This window comes from Triticum dicoccoides, chromosome 4B (assembly GCF_002162155.2).
Source record: "Triticum dicoccoides isolate Atlit2015 ecotype Zavitan chromosome 4B, WEW_v2.0, whole genome shotgun sequence".
Classification (NCBI taxonomy): domain Eukaryota; kingdom Viridiplantae; phylum Streptophyta; class Magnoliopsida; order Poales; family Poaceae; genus Triticum; species Triticum dicoccoides.
Genome location: NC_041387.1, coordinates 456,913,626 through 456,933,638, shown reverse-complemented (window position 1 = coordinate 456,933,638; position 20,013 = coordinate 456,913,626). Strand labels below are relative to the sequence as shown.

At 48.9% G+C, this 20,013-nt stretch overlaps 2 protein-coding genes and 1 pseudogene across 2 annotated transcripts; 2 read left to right on the top strand and 1 right to left on the bottom strand.

The window, feature by feature from the left end:
• The first annotated feature begins 9,201 nt into the window (after positions 1–9,201).
• Positions 9,202–10,790, top strand: LOC119290843 (annotated as a pseudogene).
• A 4-nt stretch (positions 10,791–10,794) lies between these two features.
• Positions 10,795–14,574, bottom strand: LOC119290844 (hsp70 nucleotide exchange factor FES1-like). The gene is made up of 6 exons (XM_037569495.1): positions 14,287–14,574; positions 14,054–14,199; positions 13,362–13,412; positions 11,894–12,115; positions 11,702–11,804; positions 10,795–11,619 (listed from the first exon to the last, which is right to left on the bottom strand). Exons 1-6 carry the CDS (start codon positions 14,370–14,372, stop codon positions 11,082–11,084), a joined length of 1,146 nt encoding a protein of 381 aa, XP_037425392.1. The 5' UTR covers positions 14,373–14,574; the 3' UTR covers positions 10,795–11,081.
• Positions 14,575–14,742: 168 nt separating this feature from the next.
• LOC119290845 lies at positions 14,743–19,786 on the top strand. The gene is made up of 3 exons (XM_037569496.1): positions 14,743–15,094; positions 15,234–15,427; positions 19,406–19,786. The coding sequence occupies exons 1-2, from the start codon at positions 14,804–14,806 to the stop codon at positions 15,366–15,368; spliced, it is 426 nt and encodes a 141-aa protein (XP_037425393.1). The 5' UTR covers positions 14,743–14,803; the 3' UTR covers positions 15,369–15,427; positions 19,406–19,786.
• Positions 19,787–20,013: the final 227 nt, after the last annotated feature.

Below are 20,013 nucleotides of genomic sequence, written 5' to 3'. Positions count from 1 at the left end.
ATGTCGAGGATTTAATCAACCCCGTATACAATTCCCTTTGTCAATCGATATGTTACTTGCCCGAGATCCGATCGTCGGTATCCCAATACCTCGTTCAATCTCGTTACCGGCAAGTCACTTTACTCGTACCGTAATGCATGATCCCGTGACCAGACACTTGGTCACTTTGAGCTCATAATGATGATGCATTACCGAGTGGGCCCAGTGATACCTCTCCGTTATCCGGAGTGACAAATCCCAGTCTCGATCCGCATAAAACAATAGATACTTTCAGAGATACCTGTAGTGCACCTTTATAGTCACCTAGTTACGTTGTGACGTTTGATACACCCAAAGCACTCCTACGGTATCCAGGAGTTACACGCTCTCATGGTCAAAGGAAGAGATACTTGACATTGGCAAAGCTCTAGCAAACGAACTACACGATCTTTATACTATGCTTAGGATTGGGTCTTGTCCATCACATCATTCTCCTAATGATGTGATCCCGTTATCAATGACATCCAATGTCCATAGCCAGGAAATCATGACTATCTGTTGATCAACGAGCTAGTCAACTAGAGGCTTACTAGGGACATATTATGGTCTATGTATTCACACGTGTATTACGATTTCTGGATAATACAGTTATAGCATGAATAAAGACAATTATCATGAACAAAGAAATATAATAATAATGCTTTTATTATTGCCTCTAGGGCATATTTCCAACAAGACATGATTCGGAGCCGATGCATATAGTGCTATAGGTTCGAGGTGCCGCACTCGTGAGAGTGTTCGGTCTTCTCACACCATGTCATGGGGTGCTTAAGCCCCTGGTGTATTGGCCGTACCAAAGTGTACGGTTGCATAATGTCATGACTGAACATATTTGTATAAAGATAGATGAATACAATAGTAGATAAGAGTATTGTTTATTAAAAAAGAGCTGTTATGAAAGCAGAACGACACAAATAGTGTGATAAGCAAGGGATAGGATTATTTGACATGTTCCCCTCCAGGGGCAAGCTGCGTAAATGTAAGCAAAAGGGGTATTTAGCTCGTTATAGAGACCACCTGGACGTATGACGCAGCTTGTTCGCGCCATGGCTGTTGCATCGTGTGTTTGGCGAGTTTATTGCCGGGCAGGCCTTTCCGAATAGTTGGGTCCTGAAAGTATACGAAAAGAAAAGAAAACGGCGGGATAGGGAACCCCTAAGTGCGGTTGAGCCGCATTCTGGGCGTGTCGTAGTTGTGCCCCTTCCCTTATGCCCATGGTATTTTCAAAGCGTAATTATGTACGCGTGGTACCGATATCACTGTCTGTCGAGGGCTGGGGTTGGTGCCGCACTGCTATGCTTGCTCGGAACATGCCAGCCGGCTTTGTTGGAGGTTGCTTCGGGCGCGCTTGACGTTGTCCGGATGTTTAACACCCGGATTGGGGAGATGCCTTGAGAGGCTGCTCTGTACTTCCGCCGCCAGGGCCACTGTGTGCTCCTCCGTTCGGAGAGAATGTTTAGTGTTTCCATTTATCGTGATGACTCCGCGAGGACCTGGCATCTTGAGCTTGAGATATGCGTAGTGCGGCACCGCATTGAATTTTGCAAATGCGATTCGTCCGAGCAGGGCGTGATAGCCACTGCGGAATGGGACTATGTCGAAGATTAACTCTTCGCTTCGGAAATTATTCGGGGATCCGAAGACCACTTCGAGTGTAACCGAGCCTGTACAGCTGGCTTCTACACCTGGTATGACGCCTTTAAAGGTTGTCTTTGTGGGTTTAATCCGTGAGTGATCTATACCCATTTTTCACACTGTATCCTGATAAAGCAGGTTCAGGCTGCTGTCGCCGTCCATGAGGACTCTAGTGAGGTGAAATCCATCAATGATTGGGTCTAGGACCAATGCGGCAAATCCGCCATGACGGATGCTAGTGGGGTGGTCCCGTCGATCAAAGGTGATCGGGCAGGAGGACCATGGGTTGAACTTTGGGGCGACTGGCTCCAATGCATAGATGTCCTTGAGGGCATGCTTCCGCTCCCTTTTGGGGATGTGGGTCGCGTATATCATGTTCACCGTCCGCACTTGCGGAGGGAAGCCCTTCTGTCCTCTGTTGTTCGGCGGCCGGGGCTCCTCCTCGTCATCGCTACGCAGCCCCTTGTCTCTGGTTTCGGCACTTAACTTGCCTGCCTGCTTGAACACCCAACAGTCCCTGTTGGTGTGGTTGGCTGGTTGTTCGGGGGTGCCGTGTATCTGGCACAAGCGATCGAGTATCCGGTCTAAGTTGGATGGGCCCGGAGGGTTTCTTTTGAATGGCTTCTTCCGCTGACCGGGTTTAGAGCCTCTGAATCCGGCATTGACTGTCGTATCCTCAGTAGTGTCGCCGTTAATGCGGCGCTTGTGCTTGTTGCGACGTGACCTACCATTGTTGTCCTTGGTATCCGAATTACCAGGGCTTTTGGTTATGTTATTGCTACGAGCTAGCCAACTGTCTTTGCCCGCGCAGAAGCGGGTCATGAGTGTCGTGAGGGCTGCCATAGATTTTGACTTTTCCTGTCCTAGGTGCCGGGCAAGCCATTCGTCTCGGATGTTGTGCCTGAAGGCAGCAAGGGCCTCGGCATCCGGACAGTCGACTATTTGATTTTTCTTGGTGAGGAACCGTGTCCAGAATTGCCTGGCCGATTCCTCTGGCTGCTGGATTATGTGGCTTAGGTCATCGGCGTCTGGTGGTCGCACGTAAGTACCCTGGAAGTTGTCGAGGAATGCGGATTCCAGGTCCTCCCAGAAACTAATTGACTCCGCTGGCAGGCTGTTAAGACAATGTCGAGCTGGTCCTTTAAGCTTGAGCGGGAGGTATTTGATGGCGTGTAGATCATCACCGCGGGCATGTGGATATGAAGGAGGTAGTCCTTGATCCATACCGCGGGATCAGTTGTGCCGTCATATGATTCAATGTTTACGGGCTTGAAACCCTCGGGGATTTGATGATCCATTACTTCGTCTGTGAAGCATAGTGGGTGTGCGGCGCCCCTGTACTGGGCTATATCGCGGCGCAGCTCGGATGAGCTCGGTCTGTTGTATTCGGCCTGGCCATATTTATCATATCCAGTGTGACGCTTATCATCACATGATGTGGGTCGCCCACGCGATCCGTAGATCGATCTTGTTTGCCTTGCCTTGTCCTCCAGTATGTCTCATAAGTCTGTTGCGTCTCCCCGTACTATGTTATGTTTTGAGCGGTGTCGGGGTGCGGCTTCGGTCGAGGGCCCGAAGGTCTCTCTGTCGCGGCCACGGGGTGGCCGATCGGGCGCATCATATGCTGGTAATGTAGGTCTAGTTGCTTCCTCCTCAAGTTGGGGTAGCAGCCTGCGCTTTGAGTAGCTCTTGAAGGGGCGCTCGAGTTTATACTCTTCGGCCGCCAGGACTTTGGTCCATCTGTCTGCTAGCAAGTCTTGGTTAGCTCTAAGTTGCTGCTGTTTTTTCTTGAGGCTGCGTGCCGTGGCCATAAGCCTGCGTTTGAAACGCTCTTGTTCGACGGGATCCTCTGGCATGATGAATTCGTCGTCGTCGAGGCTTGCCTCGTCTTCAGAGGGAGGCATATAGTTGTCGTCCTCAACCTATCTGTCGGCCGCTCTCTCCTGAGGGCTGGCTCCTTCGTCCTCCTACACTGAATCTTGCTGGAAGGGGTTATCTTCGGCACTGTCCGGCGTGTTGTTATCTTCGGTGCTGGATTCGCCGTTCTTGCTTTGGCGGGATTTAGAGCGGCGCCGCTGACGTCGGCGCTTGGGTTGCTTCTTGGAGGGGTCATCCTCCGTTTGTTCCTCGCCATCCCCTGCTTTGGGGTGTCCACCATGTATATGTCATATGACGAGGTGGCTTTCCAGTTCCCTATAGGTGCTGGTTCTTGGTCGTCTCCTTCATCGGCGTCCATACCGTCGATGTTTTCGGAGTCAAAGTCGAGCATGTCAGTTAAATCATCGATAGTGGCTACCAAGTGGGTGGTGGGTGGGTTTTGAATTTCTTCGTCGTCCGTATCCCAACCGTGCTGGCCATAGTCCGGCCAGGGCTCTCCTGACAAAGAGAGAGACTTTAGGGAGTTCAGGATATCGCCAAAGGGCGAGTACTTAAAGACATCCGCGGCGGTGAACTCCATGATCGGAGCCCAATCAGGTTCGATCGGAAGGGGTGCGGAAGATTCGGAGTCCGGAACGGAGTCCGGCACCTTGGAGTCACGGGCCTTGCAAAGGACTAGGCTGGTATTCGGCTCTATCGCTGTAGGGATTGCGGCTCCCGGGGCGGCGTCCAACCGTCCATCCCTGGTTAGCGCAGTCGGCTCCGAACTGATGGTCAGAGCAGACTCCTGAGCGGCACTCTGGGCGCTATCCGGTGGCAGAGCTAGGTCATGCCCATCGAGACAGTGCGGCGCGCTCGGTCGTGGCTCGAATCCGTCGAAGATCAAGTCCCCGCGAATGTCGGTCGTGTAGTTTAAACTTCCGAATCTGACCTGGTGGCCAGGGGCGTAGCTTTCGATCTAATCCAGATGGCCAAACGAGTTGGCCCGTAGTGCAAAAGCCGCCGAATACGAAGATCTATCAGGGGAGAAAAGTCTCACCCTGGACCGCGTCGTGGTTGATGATCGAAGAAGCCATCGGGCCTAAAGGCGACGACATAGAGGAACTCTCAATGAAAGCACCAATGTCGGTGTCAAAACCGGCGGATCTCGGGTAGGGGGTCCCAAACTGTGCGTCTAGGCGGATGGTAATAGGAGACAAGGGACACGATGTTTTTACCCAGGTTCGGGCCCTCTCGGTGGAGGTAAAACCCTACTCCTGCTTGATTGATATTGATGGTATGGGTATTACAAGAGTTGATCTACCACGAGATCAGAGAGGCTAAAACCTAGAAGCTAGCCTATGGTATGATTGTTGTTCGTCCTACGGACTAAAACTCTCCGGTTTATATAGACACCGGAGAGGGCTAGGGTTACACAGAGTCGGTTACAATGGGAGGAGATCTTCATATCGTATTGCCAAGCTTGCCTTCCACGCCAAGGAAAGTCCCTATCCGGACACGGGACGGAGTCTTCAATCTTGTATCTTCATAGTCCGGGAGTCCGGCCAAAGGTCATAGTCCGGCCATCCGGACACCCCCTAATCCGGGACTCCCTCAGCGACCATGATGGATGCCGCGGCGGATGGCACTAGCGGCGGCCGGTGACAGCGGCAAATTCCCTAAGCGGTCCAGGAGAATACGAACGTAGATCAATCAATCGGATCGATTAGATTGTCCATAGGGCAAACAATAGCCGACACGTACATATCTATGGGTTATTGGGCTCTGGTCATCAATATTTGGCGTAGCTAGTTCAATGGATAAATGGTATACATGGGCTAACGATGCGATTAGCTACAGCCATTAGCGATTACCACAACCTGCTAAAATTTGTTGAGGGGGCGAGCGATTAGACCCCTGCTCGCCCCCCTTGTCTCCGCCCCTCGGAGCTGGTCCAGGCAAAGCTCAACATGGATGGAAGCTTCATCGCTACGACTGGGTCGGCAAGAGGCGGCATGATACTTCGGGATGCACGGGGAGAGATCATCTATAGTGCGTGTCGACAAATTCGTACATGCCATAATGCGCTAGTTGCGGAGCTAGTGTAGAGAGGGTCTGGAGCTGGCCCTCTACATGACGGATATGACCATCACGGTCGAGATGGATTGTGCTGAGGCGGTGACCATGCTCAAAGCACAATCAGAGGATAGATCAGCTCACTGTACTCTCATTGAGGAGATTAGGAGGCTGGTCGCTTATGAGGCCAGAGAGATATTTTTTACTCTTTGTAGTCGTGCACAGAATAAAGTTAGCCTCAAACTTGCCGCCTACGGCCGTAGAACTTCCCGTACTGCTGTCTGGCTACATTCGGGGTTAGACTTTGTTGTGAACTTGGCAATGGCTGAGAAGCCACCCTGAGTAATGAGAATCTCCTTTTTCCCCCGAAAAAGAGGAGGGTGGCGACGAGGTAGACTCATGGCGGCGGCAAGATGGCCTTTGAGATGCTCTAATTAACGTTACCAGCTCCCAAAGGTATACTTCTACTAGGCTCTGAGGGCGTGTTTGGTTGCCAGCATTAGGCCCAGCCTGACCCGAGCGGGAAGAATTTGGCCCGTTTGGTATTCTGCATTCACTGTGCGGCCCGCATTGCACGAAACTTAAAGCACGTGCAGGCCAGGCCCAGGGGAAACGTAGGATTGGGCAGTAGCTCGCGAGCCTGGTTCGAGCGAGGCAGGGGAGGGCGACGCGCTTCTCCCCTCGTGCGGGCAGGGGAGATGGCGCGAGCTCGGCCACGTCGCCGAAAAATCGGCGGGAGGATTTTGGCTCACCTCCCGCCGCTCCACCCCTTATTTAGCCCCTCCCTCGCGGCCCCAACTTCCGCCACCATTCTTCCTCAGTTTGCACCTTCCCGCCGACGCGCATCGGCACCAACGAGCAGGTAAGCGGCGCATCTTCATCGATCGGCGGTCCACGGCGCCGGAGCTCCTTCATCGGCCGGTGTTCATCTTCCACCACCGTCCCTCCTCGTCCTCAAGCTGCAGCCATGGCCTCTGTGAGTTCAACCCCCCTTTCTCTCTGTTCCTTCTAGCTAGATCTGAGCTGCAGCTAGGGTTTGATCTAGATGCATGGTTGATTAGTGGTCTGATCTGTGAGCTGATATGGTTGATTGCTATGCTGCGGTTGTAATTTGTGGTAGGGCTAGATGTTCAAGCATGTGGTAGGCTAGATTAGTAGTAGAGTTTGAAGTTGAACCTTGTGCTTGTGTTGAATCATGTTTAGATCTGTGATTTGTAGCTATTGGTGGTCCATTTGTGGCATGATGTTTGTTGTAGATGTATGTTTCTGCTCATAGATTGTCTGCTATGCTTAGTATGATAGTGATGAAGCATGTGCTTGCTATGATAGTGATGAACCATGTACATGTATGCTCCTGCTTTCATGGATTGTCTGGTATGTTGTGTGCTATGCTCACTGTCAATGCGTGCTATGATTGTAGGACATGACCACGCAGACGCAGGATCTTAGTCAGGCCATTGTCGTGTCCGACAGCCAGTTTGCCCCATCGTTTGTCGAGGACTCGCAGCCTATGTCTGAGATGGCACCTGATTCAGAGGTGTTCGAGTCTGATTCCCTCTATGTGCCAGTAGTGCTCGTTGAGCCAACTCCTGTTGCTGCTACTGCTGCCGCTGCAATCAAGCTAGCAGCAGCAAAGGCAAAGAAGGATGGTAGGTCGAACAACATGAAGTGGCAGCCGTTCATGTCCACGTTCATGCTGAACAAGATGTGTGAGCTCATCTCTAGTGGAGTTAGGACTGACAAGGGCTTCAAGGAGGTGCACTTGAACACTGTTGCGAAGCAGGTGTTCGAGTTCTGTGGGCAAGAGGTGTCTGTCAACCAGGTGTACAACCACCTGAGGAAGTGGAGAAGTCGATGGATCCAAGTGTCCAAGCTGAGAGACCTTAGCGGCGCCTCATGGGATGAGAACACTTGCTCCATAGTTCTGAAGGCAGAGCACTACGCCGGCCATGTCGCGGTTAGCTCACAGCCCTCTTCCTTTTCATACTGTCCACCATTGCCTACTCCTAATCGGAACTAACAACACATGTGTTTCATTCTTAGGACCACTGAAGGGACGTTGAGTTCCTCAACACACCCATCCAGAACTACAGCCAAATGCAGCACATCTTCTCCTTCGGGCTGGCAACTGGGAAGCATGCCATGGGCTCGGGTGAGCTTCTTGGTTCTCCCATGCCAGACTTCCCTGGGACACCGGACGTCGAGGTCCTTGATGGCCCTGACAAGCCCGCTGTGAAGCCCTTCGACAAGCCATTTGACCCCAACCATGATAGGAAGAGGAAGAGAGGAGGCCCAATGGAGGAGGAGATCAATGTCTTTTGCAGCATGACTGAGGCGGTGAAGGAGGTGGCAACAACCATCAGGGAGTGCAAGCCCCTCGACGTCCACCCTGACCTGTATGGCGCTATCATGACCCAGGGTGGATTCAGCGACGAGGCTCTCATGGTAGCTCTCAGCCACCTGCTTGACAACAAGGCCCAGGGTGTTGGGTTCGTTGTCATGGCCGACACTCACAGGGTGTTGTGGCTCAGGAGCTGGCTGGGCAAGCACTACTACTAGAGTAGTGTTGCATGTGAGCGTGCATGATCCCCGATGGCAATGGCGGTGGCGACGACGACGACGATGACGACGTACATTTTGTGTAGCTAGGGCTCAAAAACTATTTGATGGTCTGTATATTTTGGTGAGGTGGTATATACTAACCCCTCACGCTGATGGTGAACTTGCGGTGGTAGGACGACATCCTCTTTTGGATGTGGTGGTAGGTTAACACCAAGGTAGTGCTAGGTTGAACTTGCTATGCCGTATGATCATGCATGCTTTACTTCTGTTCTGCTCCATTGTTGTTTCTGTGCTACTTTGCTTGCTACTTGTGCTTCATTGATTTGCTGCTTCAACTCTTCCTCTTGTGCATTGCTAGGGCAAGTGGTATGCCGTGTTCATTGGTGAGGTTCCAGGTGTTTATAGTTCATGGGAAGAAGCCAATGCACAAGTGGCATCGTATAACAACTGCAACTATAGAGGATTCAAGACTAGACAGGCAGCAGAACAAGCTTACTCCGCCTGGGTGCGAAAACACGGAGGCAGCAGTGTCGACAGTGGCAAGGTTGGAGCTGTCAAAGTGAAAGCTGCTAAGGTGGATCGTCAGTTCGGCCTGAAGCTGAAGAACTTCATCATCTTCGCCCAGTTCGTCACCATTGCTGTGTTGTGGCGTTGGTGTTCTAGCTATGATCATTGTGGGTAAGCTCACCAACTAGGGTACAAGATAAGCACAACATGTACGCCGTATGCAACCAAACGCCGTGTTCATGTGCCGCTAGGGCAAATGCAGCCAACCAAACAAAGTGCACTTGGGTATATACCTAATGCAAGGACTAGGGATGCAGGCAACCAAACAACTTGTGTATGGCGTATTAGGGCCTGTTTTTCCTCAACCAGGCTGGATTGAAAAAACTATGCAAGCCTTTTCTGAGAAACTTGGTTTCGGGAACTTTATGGGGTCCTTGGTAGAGCCATTTGGAGGGGAGGCAATCGGTTTATGATAAAGACTGTGCTTTCAAACACGACACCCAGGATGCGACTACTGTTCCAAACTGGAACGCCCTGAAAGTACGTGTGTGTACTTCGAGTCGGCAGCAAATGCGCGGAGCCGAAACTAGCTCATGGATGAAGCAGCTCGCGAGCTCTTCCCGGCAAGGTCGCCACGGCCACGCCCTCCACCTCTTTTTCACCCGCCTGAGCCTCCAAGCCAGCATCGGCGGCACGGTTGATCCCTACCCTGCTTCCGTGCCCACCGCTCTACGCGCCTGCGCACACCTCGCCGATGCTGCCTCCGGCCGCCTCATCCACGCGCTCGTGCTCACACGCCCCGCCCTCGCCTCGGACAAAGTCATCGCGACCGCGCTGCTCGACATGTACGCCAAGTGCGGCCTCATTCCAAGCGCCCGCAAGGTGTTCGACGAAACGCCGGCGAGGGACCTCGTCGTCTGGAATGCGCTGCTCGCGGGCTACGCGCGGCACGGGCTTCCAGAGCACGCGCTGGCGCTGGCTGTCAAGATGCGGGGCCTCGGCCTGAGCCCCGATCTGGTCACCTGGAATGCTGCCGTGTCGGGCTTTGCCATGGCCGGCGATGGCAGAATGGCCAGCGATTTGGTCCTGCGCCATGCAAGAGGAGGGGTTCCAGCCAGATGTGGTGACATGGACATCGCTCGTCTCTGGCTCGGTGCTGAACTTCCAGTATGGGAGAGCGCGAACCCTGTTCCGGGAAATGGTGGCCGGTGGCGCCCGTGTCCTGCCAAGCTCGGCCACGATTAGTAGCATCTTGCCAGCATTTGCCGGAGTCGGTGACACAAAGCATGGGAAGGAGGTCCACGGCTACGCTGTCGTGACCGGTGTCGAGCAGGAGCTCACGGTGAGCAGCGCGCTCGTCGACATGTACGCCAAGTCCGGGCTTGTGCACGAGGCGTGCCGCTTGTTCGACAAAATGTCAGAAAGGAGCACCGTGACATGGAATTCCATGATCTTCGGGCTGGCGAATTCCGGCCACTGCCGGGAAGCAGTCAGCCTCTTCGACCGGATGCTGGACGAAGAAGCGACGCCGGACCACCTGACGTTCACGGCCGTTCTGACAGCTTGTGGCTACGGTGGCATGGTCGAGACCGGGAAGGCCCTGTACCAGCGCATGCAAGAGGAGCACGGCATCGTGGCGAGGCTGGAGCACTACGCCTGCATGGTGCATTTGCTTGGCCGAGCCGGGAGGCTCGTCGAGGCTCACGATTTCATCAGGGCGATGCCCATCGAGCCCGACTGCTTCGTCTGGGGGGCGCTGCTCGGTGCCTGCCGGAGCCACGGGAACGTCGAGCTCGCGGAGCTGGCGGCGTCCCGCGTGCGCACCGTCGAGCCAGAAAACGCCGCGAGCTACGTGCTGCTCTCGGGAGCGCTGGCAGATGCCGGCAAGCAGAACGACGTTTTCAAGATCAAAAGGTTGATGAAGAGACGGCGGCTGAAGAGGCTTGACGGTTGCAGCTGGCTAGAGACGTCCTAGCTATGGTGACGATAAGCAGGCTAACATCATGTGCACTGTCGAGCAGTAGCACAATTGTGTGATCATGGCGTGGGAAGATGTGCACTGTCGAGCTCTGGTTAGTTCATTTGCCCCGTCACCTCCTTTCCACAAAACCTACATAATGACTTCTGCAAGATTTATTGGTAATTATGGTTCATATAGTACATATGACAGTTAATATTTAGACAACACATTACAATTACATACACATACTCGAGCATAGGGCGACATTATTGCAGACTGCAAATTATACACAGCACTCAACAACAACATACCACTTCAGACTCGGATTATTGACTCGAATTACACACTTCATAGAACTAGCCCTGATATTTCTAGCTATACATAAAGGACATCAAACTCCTAGTCTCTCCTCTTCACGCGTAGGTGCCCAGTTCAGGATGATCAATTACTCCGAGTTACCTGGTGCTGGACCTAGAAGCAGCATAATTCCTCCCACAGTTCCATTTCCTGGATCTGATCTCTCATCAGGACTAGGAGGTGCCCTCTGCAATGGAGCTCGGCGCAGTGGCTCGAAGAATCTACCAGCCACATCAGGAGGTTGTTCAAAAGATTCCTCTCCAGGCAGAACCACAAGTCCTTCCCGGTGAAGTGTGGATGGCTCGTGGTAACATGTAATCCACAATGAGTCGACGAGTTGCCTTTCCTCTCGTGCAGCATCAAGATCTTCAGGAGCCATCATCCTTATGCTCTGTATACGCCCCCAGAGAAGCCGCCGTAGCCTGTCCTGCTCTGCTAGTAAACTCCTATTCCCCAGTGTTGTGTCCTTTGCAAGCTCAAGCAGGCCTCCTAATGCTGCTTCTCGAACACCAGAGTCATCACTGGATACCAAACGCATCATAAGGCGAGGAAACCCAAGCTGTGCAAACACCGAGCAATCGGAATGGCTTTCGCTGAGTAGATAATGAGTCAGGCTTAGTGCTTTCCTGTCAGAGAAGACACGTGTCTGTCACAGGCATGCTAGTGGGACATTTGGCGAATATACTCAGGCTAGATCAATTATGTTACCTCTGAAACCTTGCACTCTCTGTATTTAAAGCGTCTCTCAGTCCTGCGTATCCATTGGCTAGACGAAATGCAGCAACTCCTGGTTTGTTGTTCCGAATCAAGGCTGAACATGATGTGAGGGAATTGTCAAATTGGAAACTTAACAAAAACATATTAGTTACAGCATCTAAACAGAAAGAGGAAAGAACTTACAGGATAGTGCACCAAGAGCCTTTATGCGTGCAGTGAGATCAGGATCTGATGTAAAATTTGATACAAGTGGCTCAAAACCACTAGCTTCCATGACCAGCTGCTGGCTAGTCGGATTGTTTTGAACAACCGTTGTTACCACATCAGCTGCTTTGGCTCGGATGCGTGCATTAGTATTTCTGAGGTACCTAATAACTGGAACCAAGCCACCAACAGAATGCAGATCTAGCACACCAGAGGAACAAACGGGGAGATTAATACACAACAATGTATTCATAATAAAATGCTCACAAACAATACATGTACAATGTTTTGGTGTCTGTATGCCCCTTGTTTCTCGGTTGGAAGTTTGTCATCGATCTATTCATTCATCAAACAATTCTGGGCACGCAACAATCTTTTGGACCCTAGCAGATCAGCTCCCCTTGGAAGTTGTAATACTAGCATAGTGGAAGAAGAAGCTGAGAATTCACCTGAAGAGCAGTGTTTTTATTGGCAAAACCCACTACAGTTGCCTCCATCCATTTGTTTAGCCACCTCAAGAGAAACTACATATGCCTTTGAAGCATCCAGTGACGTGAACGTTTTCATTTTGACACCAGTAAAGTATGCCTTCCAAGTGCTACCTTTGTTTCCTACAGATGGAACTGTAGGTTCAACTCGAGGTAATAAATCCGAGTTCACGTCACAGAAATGCAATAATAATAATAACGATACATCTGGAGAACTTTAGTGCTTTCATCGATTACTAAACCATAGCAGTGGAGTACTAAAGATGAGTTGCAGAAATCAGAAAGTTCAGTGGACACTTCTATATCTATATCTATACTCCTATAAAAGACTCAGTTGGTGATGATGGTGTGTCCCCTAGCCATCATTTTTGACCATTAGATCTGCATCTAACGACTGTGAGGTAAGTTGTGGCCTTTTTGCAACAATAGCCCACTTCTCTGCTCCAATTTGCAAAAAACCCCTTAGTATCTTGGAACCAACCACATCCCTCCCTCACCTCATCAAAACAGCCCGAGTAATATATTTTTAGTGAAACATAATAGTATATTTTTAGTGATATATGTATATCAAAACTAAGAGTGTTTTCTTTCAAATTTGTGAATAAGTATTATTCTACTTTGGATCCGTTGCAACGCATGGGCACATTGCTAGTTATGATAACAATACATCTGCAGAACTTTAGTGCTTTCATCGATTACTAACCCATAGCAGTGGAGTACTAAGGATGAGTTGCAGAAATCAGAAAGTTCAGTGGACACTGGGACTTCAATTGTTTAGAATAGTAAAAATGTTGTGCAAGGACATTGCTCGACTGAGATCTCTGCGTGGCTGCGTGAGCATCCCAAGAGGTCGTCAAAAGGATATGACTTATGTTTCCCATGCTAAGCCAACCCATAAACCATAGTTGGACCATGGCATTCCAGGAGGAATGTCAAAACATAACAATGATCAGACATACCATTTGCTATGTCGATAGACTCGACATGTACTTGCAGCTCTGCGAGTAAATCTGCAACGGTCACAAGTAATTAATCAGTACCAACTGTGAGTTGAGCAAACAAAATACTAGTGTTATTGGGCTAAGATAAGCCTATAACAAATGACAATCTTCAAAAGATGCCTAACATTTTGAAGGACGAGACAAAGGGTTTTATTCCCGTTGACCTGAAAAGCTTGGGTGAATTACGAATACCAATCGCAATGTTACGGATTACAGAATATTCAGAATGCTGGAACATTCCTAACTGCCGCATATGTTTCACCTAAATTGTTCAAAACAACCCTATTCCAATCTTTCTAAGGGCGGGCAAATTGTTACCACTATTCCACGCATCCAGCATCCTCAGTTTATCCAAATTCTCAAATCCACTCTAATACTACAAATCCACTGTCGCCAACGGGCAAGTGTGGATTACGAATACCAATCGCAATGTTACGAATTACAGAATATTCAGAATGCTGGGAATATTCAGAATCGCATATGTTTCACCTAAATTGTTCAGAACCATCCATATTCCAGTCTGTTCAAGGGTGGGCAAATTGTTAGTACCACAACTCCACACATCCATCATCCTTACTATCATCAAAACTCTAAAATCCACGCTAATACTACCAATCGACCACCGTTTATCGTCGACGACTGATCCGTACCTTCGATGTCCTCGGGTGTGATGCCCTGCGCCTCCAGGACGGAGAGCGGGGTTCTCATCAGCAGCGCGATCTCCCTCAGGCGGCCCACCACGTCCTCCGCCATGTGCCGCTCCACCGCCTCCGCCAGCCACCTCTGCTCCTCCTCACTGCACACAGAACGCCACACCCTTGCCTCAGCCGCAGCCCAAACGAAAACAGCAGAAGAGATAAGCCTCCATTTCCCTTCGCCCCACCTGATGTCGCGAGAAGGCCGCGCGCCGTCCATGTAGGAGAGGCTCCATTTGAGCAGCCTCGCCCAGCTCATCCGATCCCCGGCCATCCCGGACCTCTCCCGCTCCCGAATCACAATCACACGACGCCGCCGGCGAAGCGAGGCGGAACCACCACCGGGTTGCGGTGTCGCGGTTAGCCTGTGCTCGGGTCTCGAGTGCGGTGCGGTGAGCGCTCGTTCGTTCGCTTTCTCTTCTTCGAGTGCGTGTCACAGACAAACTGGCGAATGCGGACGGGTCCGGCCGCGCGGCACAGCGGTGGCGTCCTCGTCGGTTTCCTTCGTCTCGATGGGGATGGATTTCTCTGGAATTCTCTCGGCCGCTCGGCGCGGACCCGCGGCACGGCGACACGGCAGGCCTCGGCCCATCCATGCTGCCCGGTACGGGCCCATTGCGCGCCGGATTGGCCCATCCATTTCCCCGTTCGTTCCGACCGTTCATTTGCATCCCCTTTCCTTCCGCTGGCGCGAGGGACGGGATAATGGCGGCAGCGTGCTCCCTCTCCCCCCTCCCTCTCGCGCCGCCTGTGGCACCCAGGCCAGCGCTCTTCTCGAGGTGCGTCGCTGCTCCGCGCCGTGGTAGGAATGCCGGGGGAGGCACCGGGCGCTTGCGCCTCGCCAGGAGGCTGCGCCCGCCTGCCGCCGCCATCGAAGAGGTGGAGCAGACCGAGGCCATGATGAGGGTGGCTGCGGACGACGATAGCATCACCGCCACCGTGGTGTCGGTGCTGCTCACGGTCTCGTTCGTCGGCCTCTCCCTCCTCACCATCGGGGTGCGTGACGCGTTTGTTATCTGTCCGAATCATTTCGCCCCGCCTGTATAATGAATGGCGAATTGCATTGATGGACAGTGTTGTTTTCGGATGGTCGGTGGCTCGGTGCTGACCTTGCTGGTCTTCTCTCGAAATGCAGGTGATCTATCTGGCGGTGCAGGACTTCTTGCAGAAGAGGGAGAGCGAGAAGTTTGAGAGGGAGGAAGCTGAGAGACAGAAAGAGGAGGCGAGGCAGAAGAGGGCCAAAGCGAGGGGAAAGAAAAGAAATCGATGATGACTGCTTCTTCAGTAACCTCAGTGTGAGAACTCATGGCTGGTTCTTCTGTAACCTCGGTGAGTAATTCTTAGCTTTTCTGCCTTTGCTTCTTGGAATAGCAGTAATATTAGATCCAAGATTACATATTTAGTATGAGTGAGTTTGTCCCATTTTGTACCAAGAACTAGAATATGACTAGCGAAGGGGAGCCTTGGTGCAGTGGTCAAGTCCTGGAAACAGCCTCTTACAGAAATGTAGGGAAAGACTGCGTACAGTAGACCCAAAGTGGTCAGACCTTTCCCTGGACCTGCCCAAGCGGGAGCTACATGCACTGGGCTGCCCTTAACTAGAATATGACTAGCAGAAGTATTCAACCAGACCTTCCAAATAAACTTATTCAGCCTCCGTATATGCTACAAGCAGAATTTTGTACTTTGGCCATGGGGTAAAATGTTTACGGTGTGACAACAAAACTTTATTACATGTTTTACCATTAGATGCATTGTCATATTGGTTCAAAGAAACATCTCACGCTCACATATGGAAGTTTTGAACATGTTTTTAGACAGAAGGTGCACCCAGCTTTACTTACTAATATAAAGCCCGAAACCGGCCATCAAGATAGCAAAACAGGATAAACTGATACTCCCTCCGATCCATATTATTTGTCTTAGATTTGTCTAGATACGGATGTATCTAACACTAAACGTTTTAGTGTTAGATACATCAATGTTCTATAAGTTCATCAATTTTACAAGAAAGTGCTAGAAAAAAGACAAATAAAAAACTAACACACCAAATTTTGTACGATGGATACCAAAGAACCAAAACACTCACATATGGAAGTATTCATTCACACCTTAAGAAAAAGTATTCAACCACCATATATGCTACTGTCAGAATTTTGTACTTCAGCCAGGGAGCAAAAAAATGGGGAGAGGATTTGCTGACCCATGGTTCAGCTGGTCCATACTCTAAGCCGTAGAATGCCTATTTCGGTATCTCGAGACCTATACAGCATTATTAATTCAATGTGTATAGTGTGCAGTATCCAAAGTCTAATTAAAGTGCGTAGTATCCAAAATTTACATTTTTAGAGCACCGGTTTTGTGCTTTTTTATCTCCCAGAGCACAAAATGAGTCATTTTTTCAGAAAATTTTGTACGCATACAGAAGACATGAACACATACAATGTCAAATAAAATACAGATTTTTCTTTTAATGTATTTTAAATGATTTTACCATGTGTTGTGCTTTGCGTTCGCGTGCTAGGTGGGATTAAAAATATGATAAGCTACAGTAGCCTATGCTGAAGCTCATATCCCCACACGAATAAAGGGTAGATAGTCATGGTTCAACCAACTATTTAAAAAAGAAAGAATATTTATGGTGTCACAACAAAACTTTATTACGTATTTTACCATTAGATGCATTGGCATATTGGATCAAAGGAAGAAACATCTCACACTCACATATGAAAGTTTCTCTTTTGGAAATATCTGACAAACTACATGTTTTTAGATTGAAGGCGTGAGGCGCGCCTGACTTTATACAGATATAAAGCCCCAGTTTGGCCATCAAGGTTGCAAAACAGGATAAAAATAACTGAAAAAAATAGTATACTGAGTTCATCAGTTTTACAAGAAAGAAACAAACAAACAACAATAACAAAGCCTTTCAGTCCCAAACAAGTTGGCGTAGGCTAGAGTTGAAACCCATAAGATCTCAAAACAAAGTCATGGTTTTGGCACGTTGATAACTAACTTCATGCACCCCTGTCCATGGCTAGTTCTTTGGTGATATTCCAGTCCTTTAGATCTCTTTCTACGGACTCCTCCCATGTCAAGTTCGGTCTACCCCGGCCTCTCTTGACATTATAAGCAACTTTAACCGTCCGTTGTGCACTGGCGCTTCTGGAGGCCTGCGTTGTGTATGCCCAAACCATCTCAGACAATGTTGTGCAGTGATCTAATTGCTTTAACCATCCGCTATGCACTAACGCTTGTCCTAAGACTTCACTGTCAGCATTGACATGACAATAGATGGATGCTCTATCCAAAGCTCACCCCATATAACATATTTTTATAAGCAACACACTTTTATGTTGCCAGACAGCTAATTATTTTGTTCAGTTAATGTTAAGGATTAATGGCCTAGTCTGTTTATCTTTCTGAATTCAAGAAAGCTAAACCCTGGATTGTGCATTAGCAAGTGAGCATCATGGTTATAAAGTACTGCTCAATTGCCCATAAGCATGTTAATTACTTTTTTATTGCTACACTTGGGTTCCACCCTCATAGCGAATTGATCTGGTGCTTTCTCCTGTTACGGTGCTTCCATGCCACGTCGACAAATGCTTACATGCACACTCGTCGAAAGTCACATATGCATTTCGCTCAAGATGATTATTTTGTTGACAAGGGGAATGTGTTCAGCGTCAACAATATATGATTACTGCTCTATACAACATCATTTTCACCACCTAATCCGCTTACATTCTCAGAATCATTCACAGATGGCTATACCAGTTGGCTGATGTTAACACATCAGCTAATTTTGCATAGAACATGTTTCTCGAAAAAATGCACAGAATACATGTGGGCCTGTTATCTTTTCTTTGTGACATTTTGGAATAGAACAGGAAGGTAGAGAGAGCATTTCAGGTCCTGCCACCCCACGAAAAATGATACAATTCTTTGTTGAAAATTCCAACAACATTGACATGAAATCAATCTATCATGTCATATAATTTGTTATTTGAATCTGACATAGATTTCCAAACAAAAAAGACAAATTCATCCACCCAATCTTCTTACGTACTTAATCAGAAATGGAAGGATGGAGGTGATGCCAGCTGGCAGATGTTAACAGAGCAGCTGAATTTGCATCGAACGCATGTGGGCCTCTGCCTTTTTCTTTGTGACTATTTGGTACATAACAGGAAGGTAGAAACATGAGAACATATCAGGTCCTGTCACCCCTCGAAAAAGTTATACAATTCTTTGTTGGAAATTCCAGACAATATTGACATGGAATGGATCTATCATGTCAAATTTGTTAGATTTATCTGATAGAGATTTCCGGACAAAAGACAAATTCACCACAGTCTGCTTACATTCTTAGGCCTCCTTTGGTTTAGAGGAATCTTGTACTCCCTCCGTCCGAAAATACTTGTCATCAAAATGGATAAAAAGAGATGTATCTAGAACTAAAATACATCCAGATACATCCCTTTTTATCCATTTTGATGACAAGTATTTCCGGACGGAGGGAGTAGGAATTTCATAGGATAGGATTTCTACAAGACTCCTATAGAAATCCTATCCTATGAAATTCCTACAAGATTCCTCTAAACCAAAGGAGGCCTTAGCATCCTTCAGAAATGGAAGGATCGAGGTCATACCAGCTGGCAGATGTTAATAGAGCAGCTAAATTTGCATCAAACACATGTGGGCCTCTGTATTTTCTTTGGGACTGGTTGGTAACAGGAAGGTAGAAATATCAGATCATGTTAGGGCCTGCCACCCCTGGGAAAATGATACAGTTGTTCTTTGAGAGTTCCGATAACATGGATATAAAATCAATCTAACATATCATACTATCTTATAAAAATCTGGTCTAGAATCGGTGATCCAAAATAGAAAATTTGTTATGAGGGCAAAAGGATAAACATAAAGCTAATATTTATATATTTTTCTCTTTATACTTTATGTAGGAGGCTTGATTATATAAATGATTTATCTAAAGATTTTTCTTGAATTTTTTCAATGAACATTCACATCGCTTTTCAGAGGGACTGCATGGTAGGCTGGTAGCACCGTAATGTGGTAGCAATGGATATGTTTTCTATATAAACAGAAAATAGCGTTACTTTGACCTTTCACAATGGTTGTCTTGCTTGCCTGTTGAACTTGGACCATGTGTTTAATCGTCAGTGTTGTATCTGTGGCTAGAATCCACTTTGTCCTTGTAGTAATTCTTGATGTTCTAAATTCCATTCTGCTGTACTTTGAGTTATGCATTCACTTATGGTGTTCCATTTGGTATCAATGCAGATCATTCTCCGGGGTATGATTTTTGTGCTGGTTTCGTGTCATTCTGACGTTCTGGCGCCCCTTTCTCATCGTAGTTCAGTTCAGATGAGTTCCATTTCCTGTCAGTTATTCAGGCTGTGAATCGTGAGTAAAAGTGTTATGTACTGCAAAATACATGGTAAATTATATCTCAAAACCGACGCCGACCGAATAAACCTGATGCATGCGGTCTTCGGTCCTGAAATGAGGCACCCTTCTGCTGTCGAGGCCAACCAACAGTTTGCTGAAAAGTTTGGACAACCCCAAAATACTTGCATTGAAAACAAAGGCCGAAGCACTACGCATCAAAGCAGCCTTTCTGCTGGTTGAATTTCTACATGCCGCATGATGATTGTTCAGATATTTTCTGGATTCGGGCTGGTTTGGCAGCGCCCTTTCTCTCGCGCGCGCGAACCCTGAAAACGACAGCCAGCGCATCCATCCATGTTCGTTGGGAGTTGCTTTCCCTTCTGGAAGCGCGGACCAGCGGAGAGAAACTTGGTCCGTCCATTTCGAGATGCGCCGTACGATGCCGAGGGCCCATGTGCCAAAAGGTCCCGATGAAGCTCCCGCAGCTGGATACTGGTGGT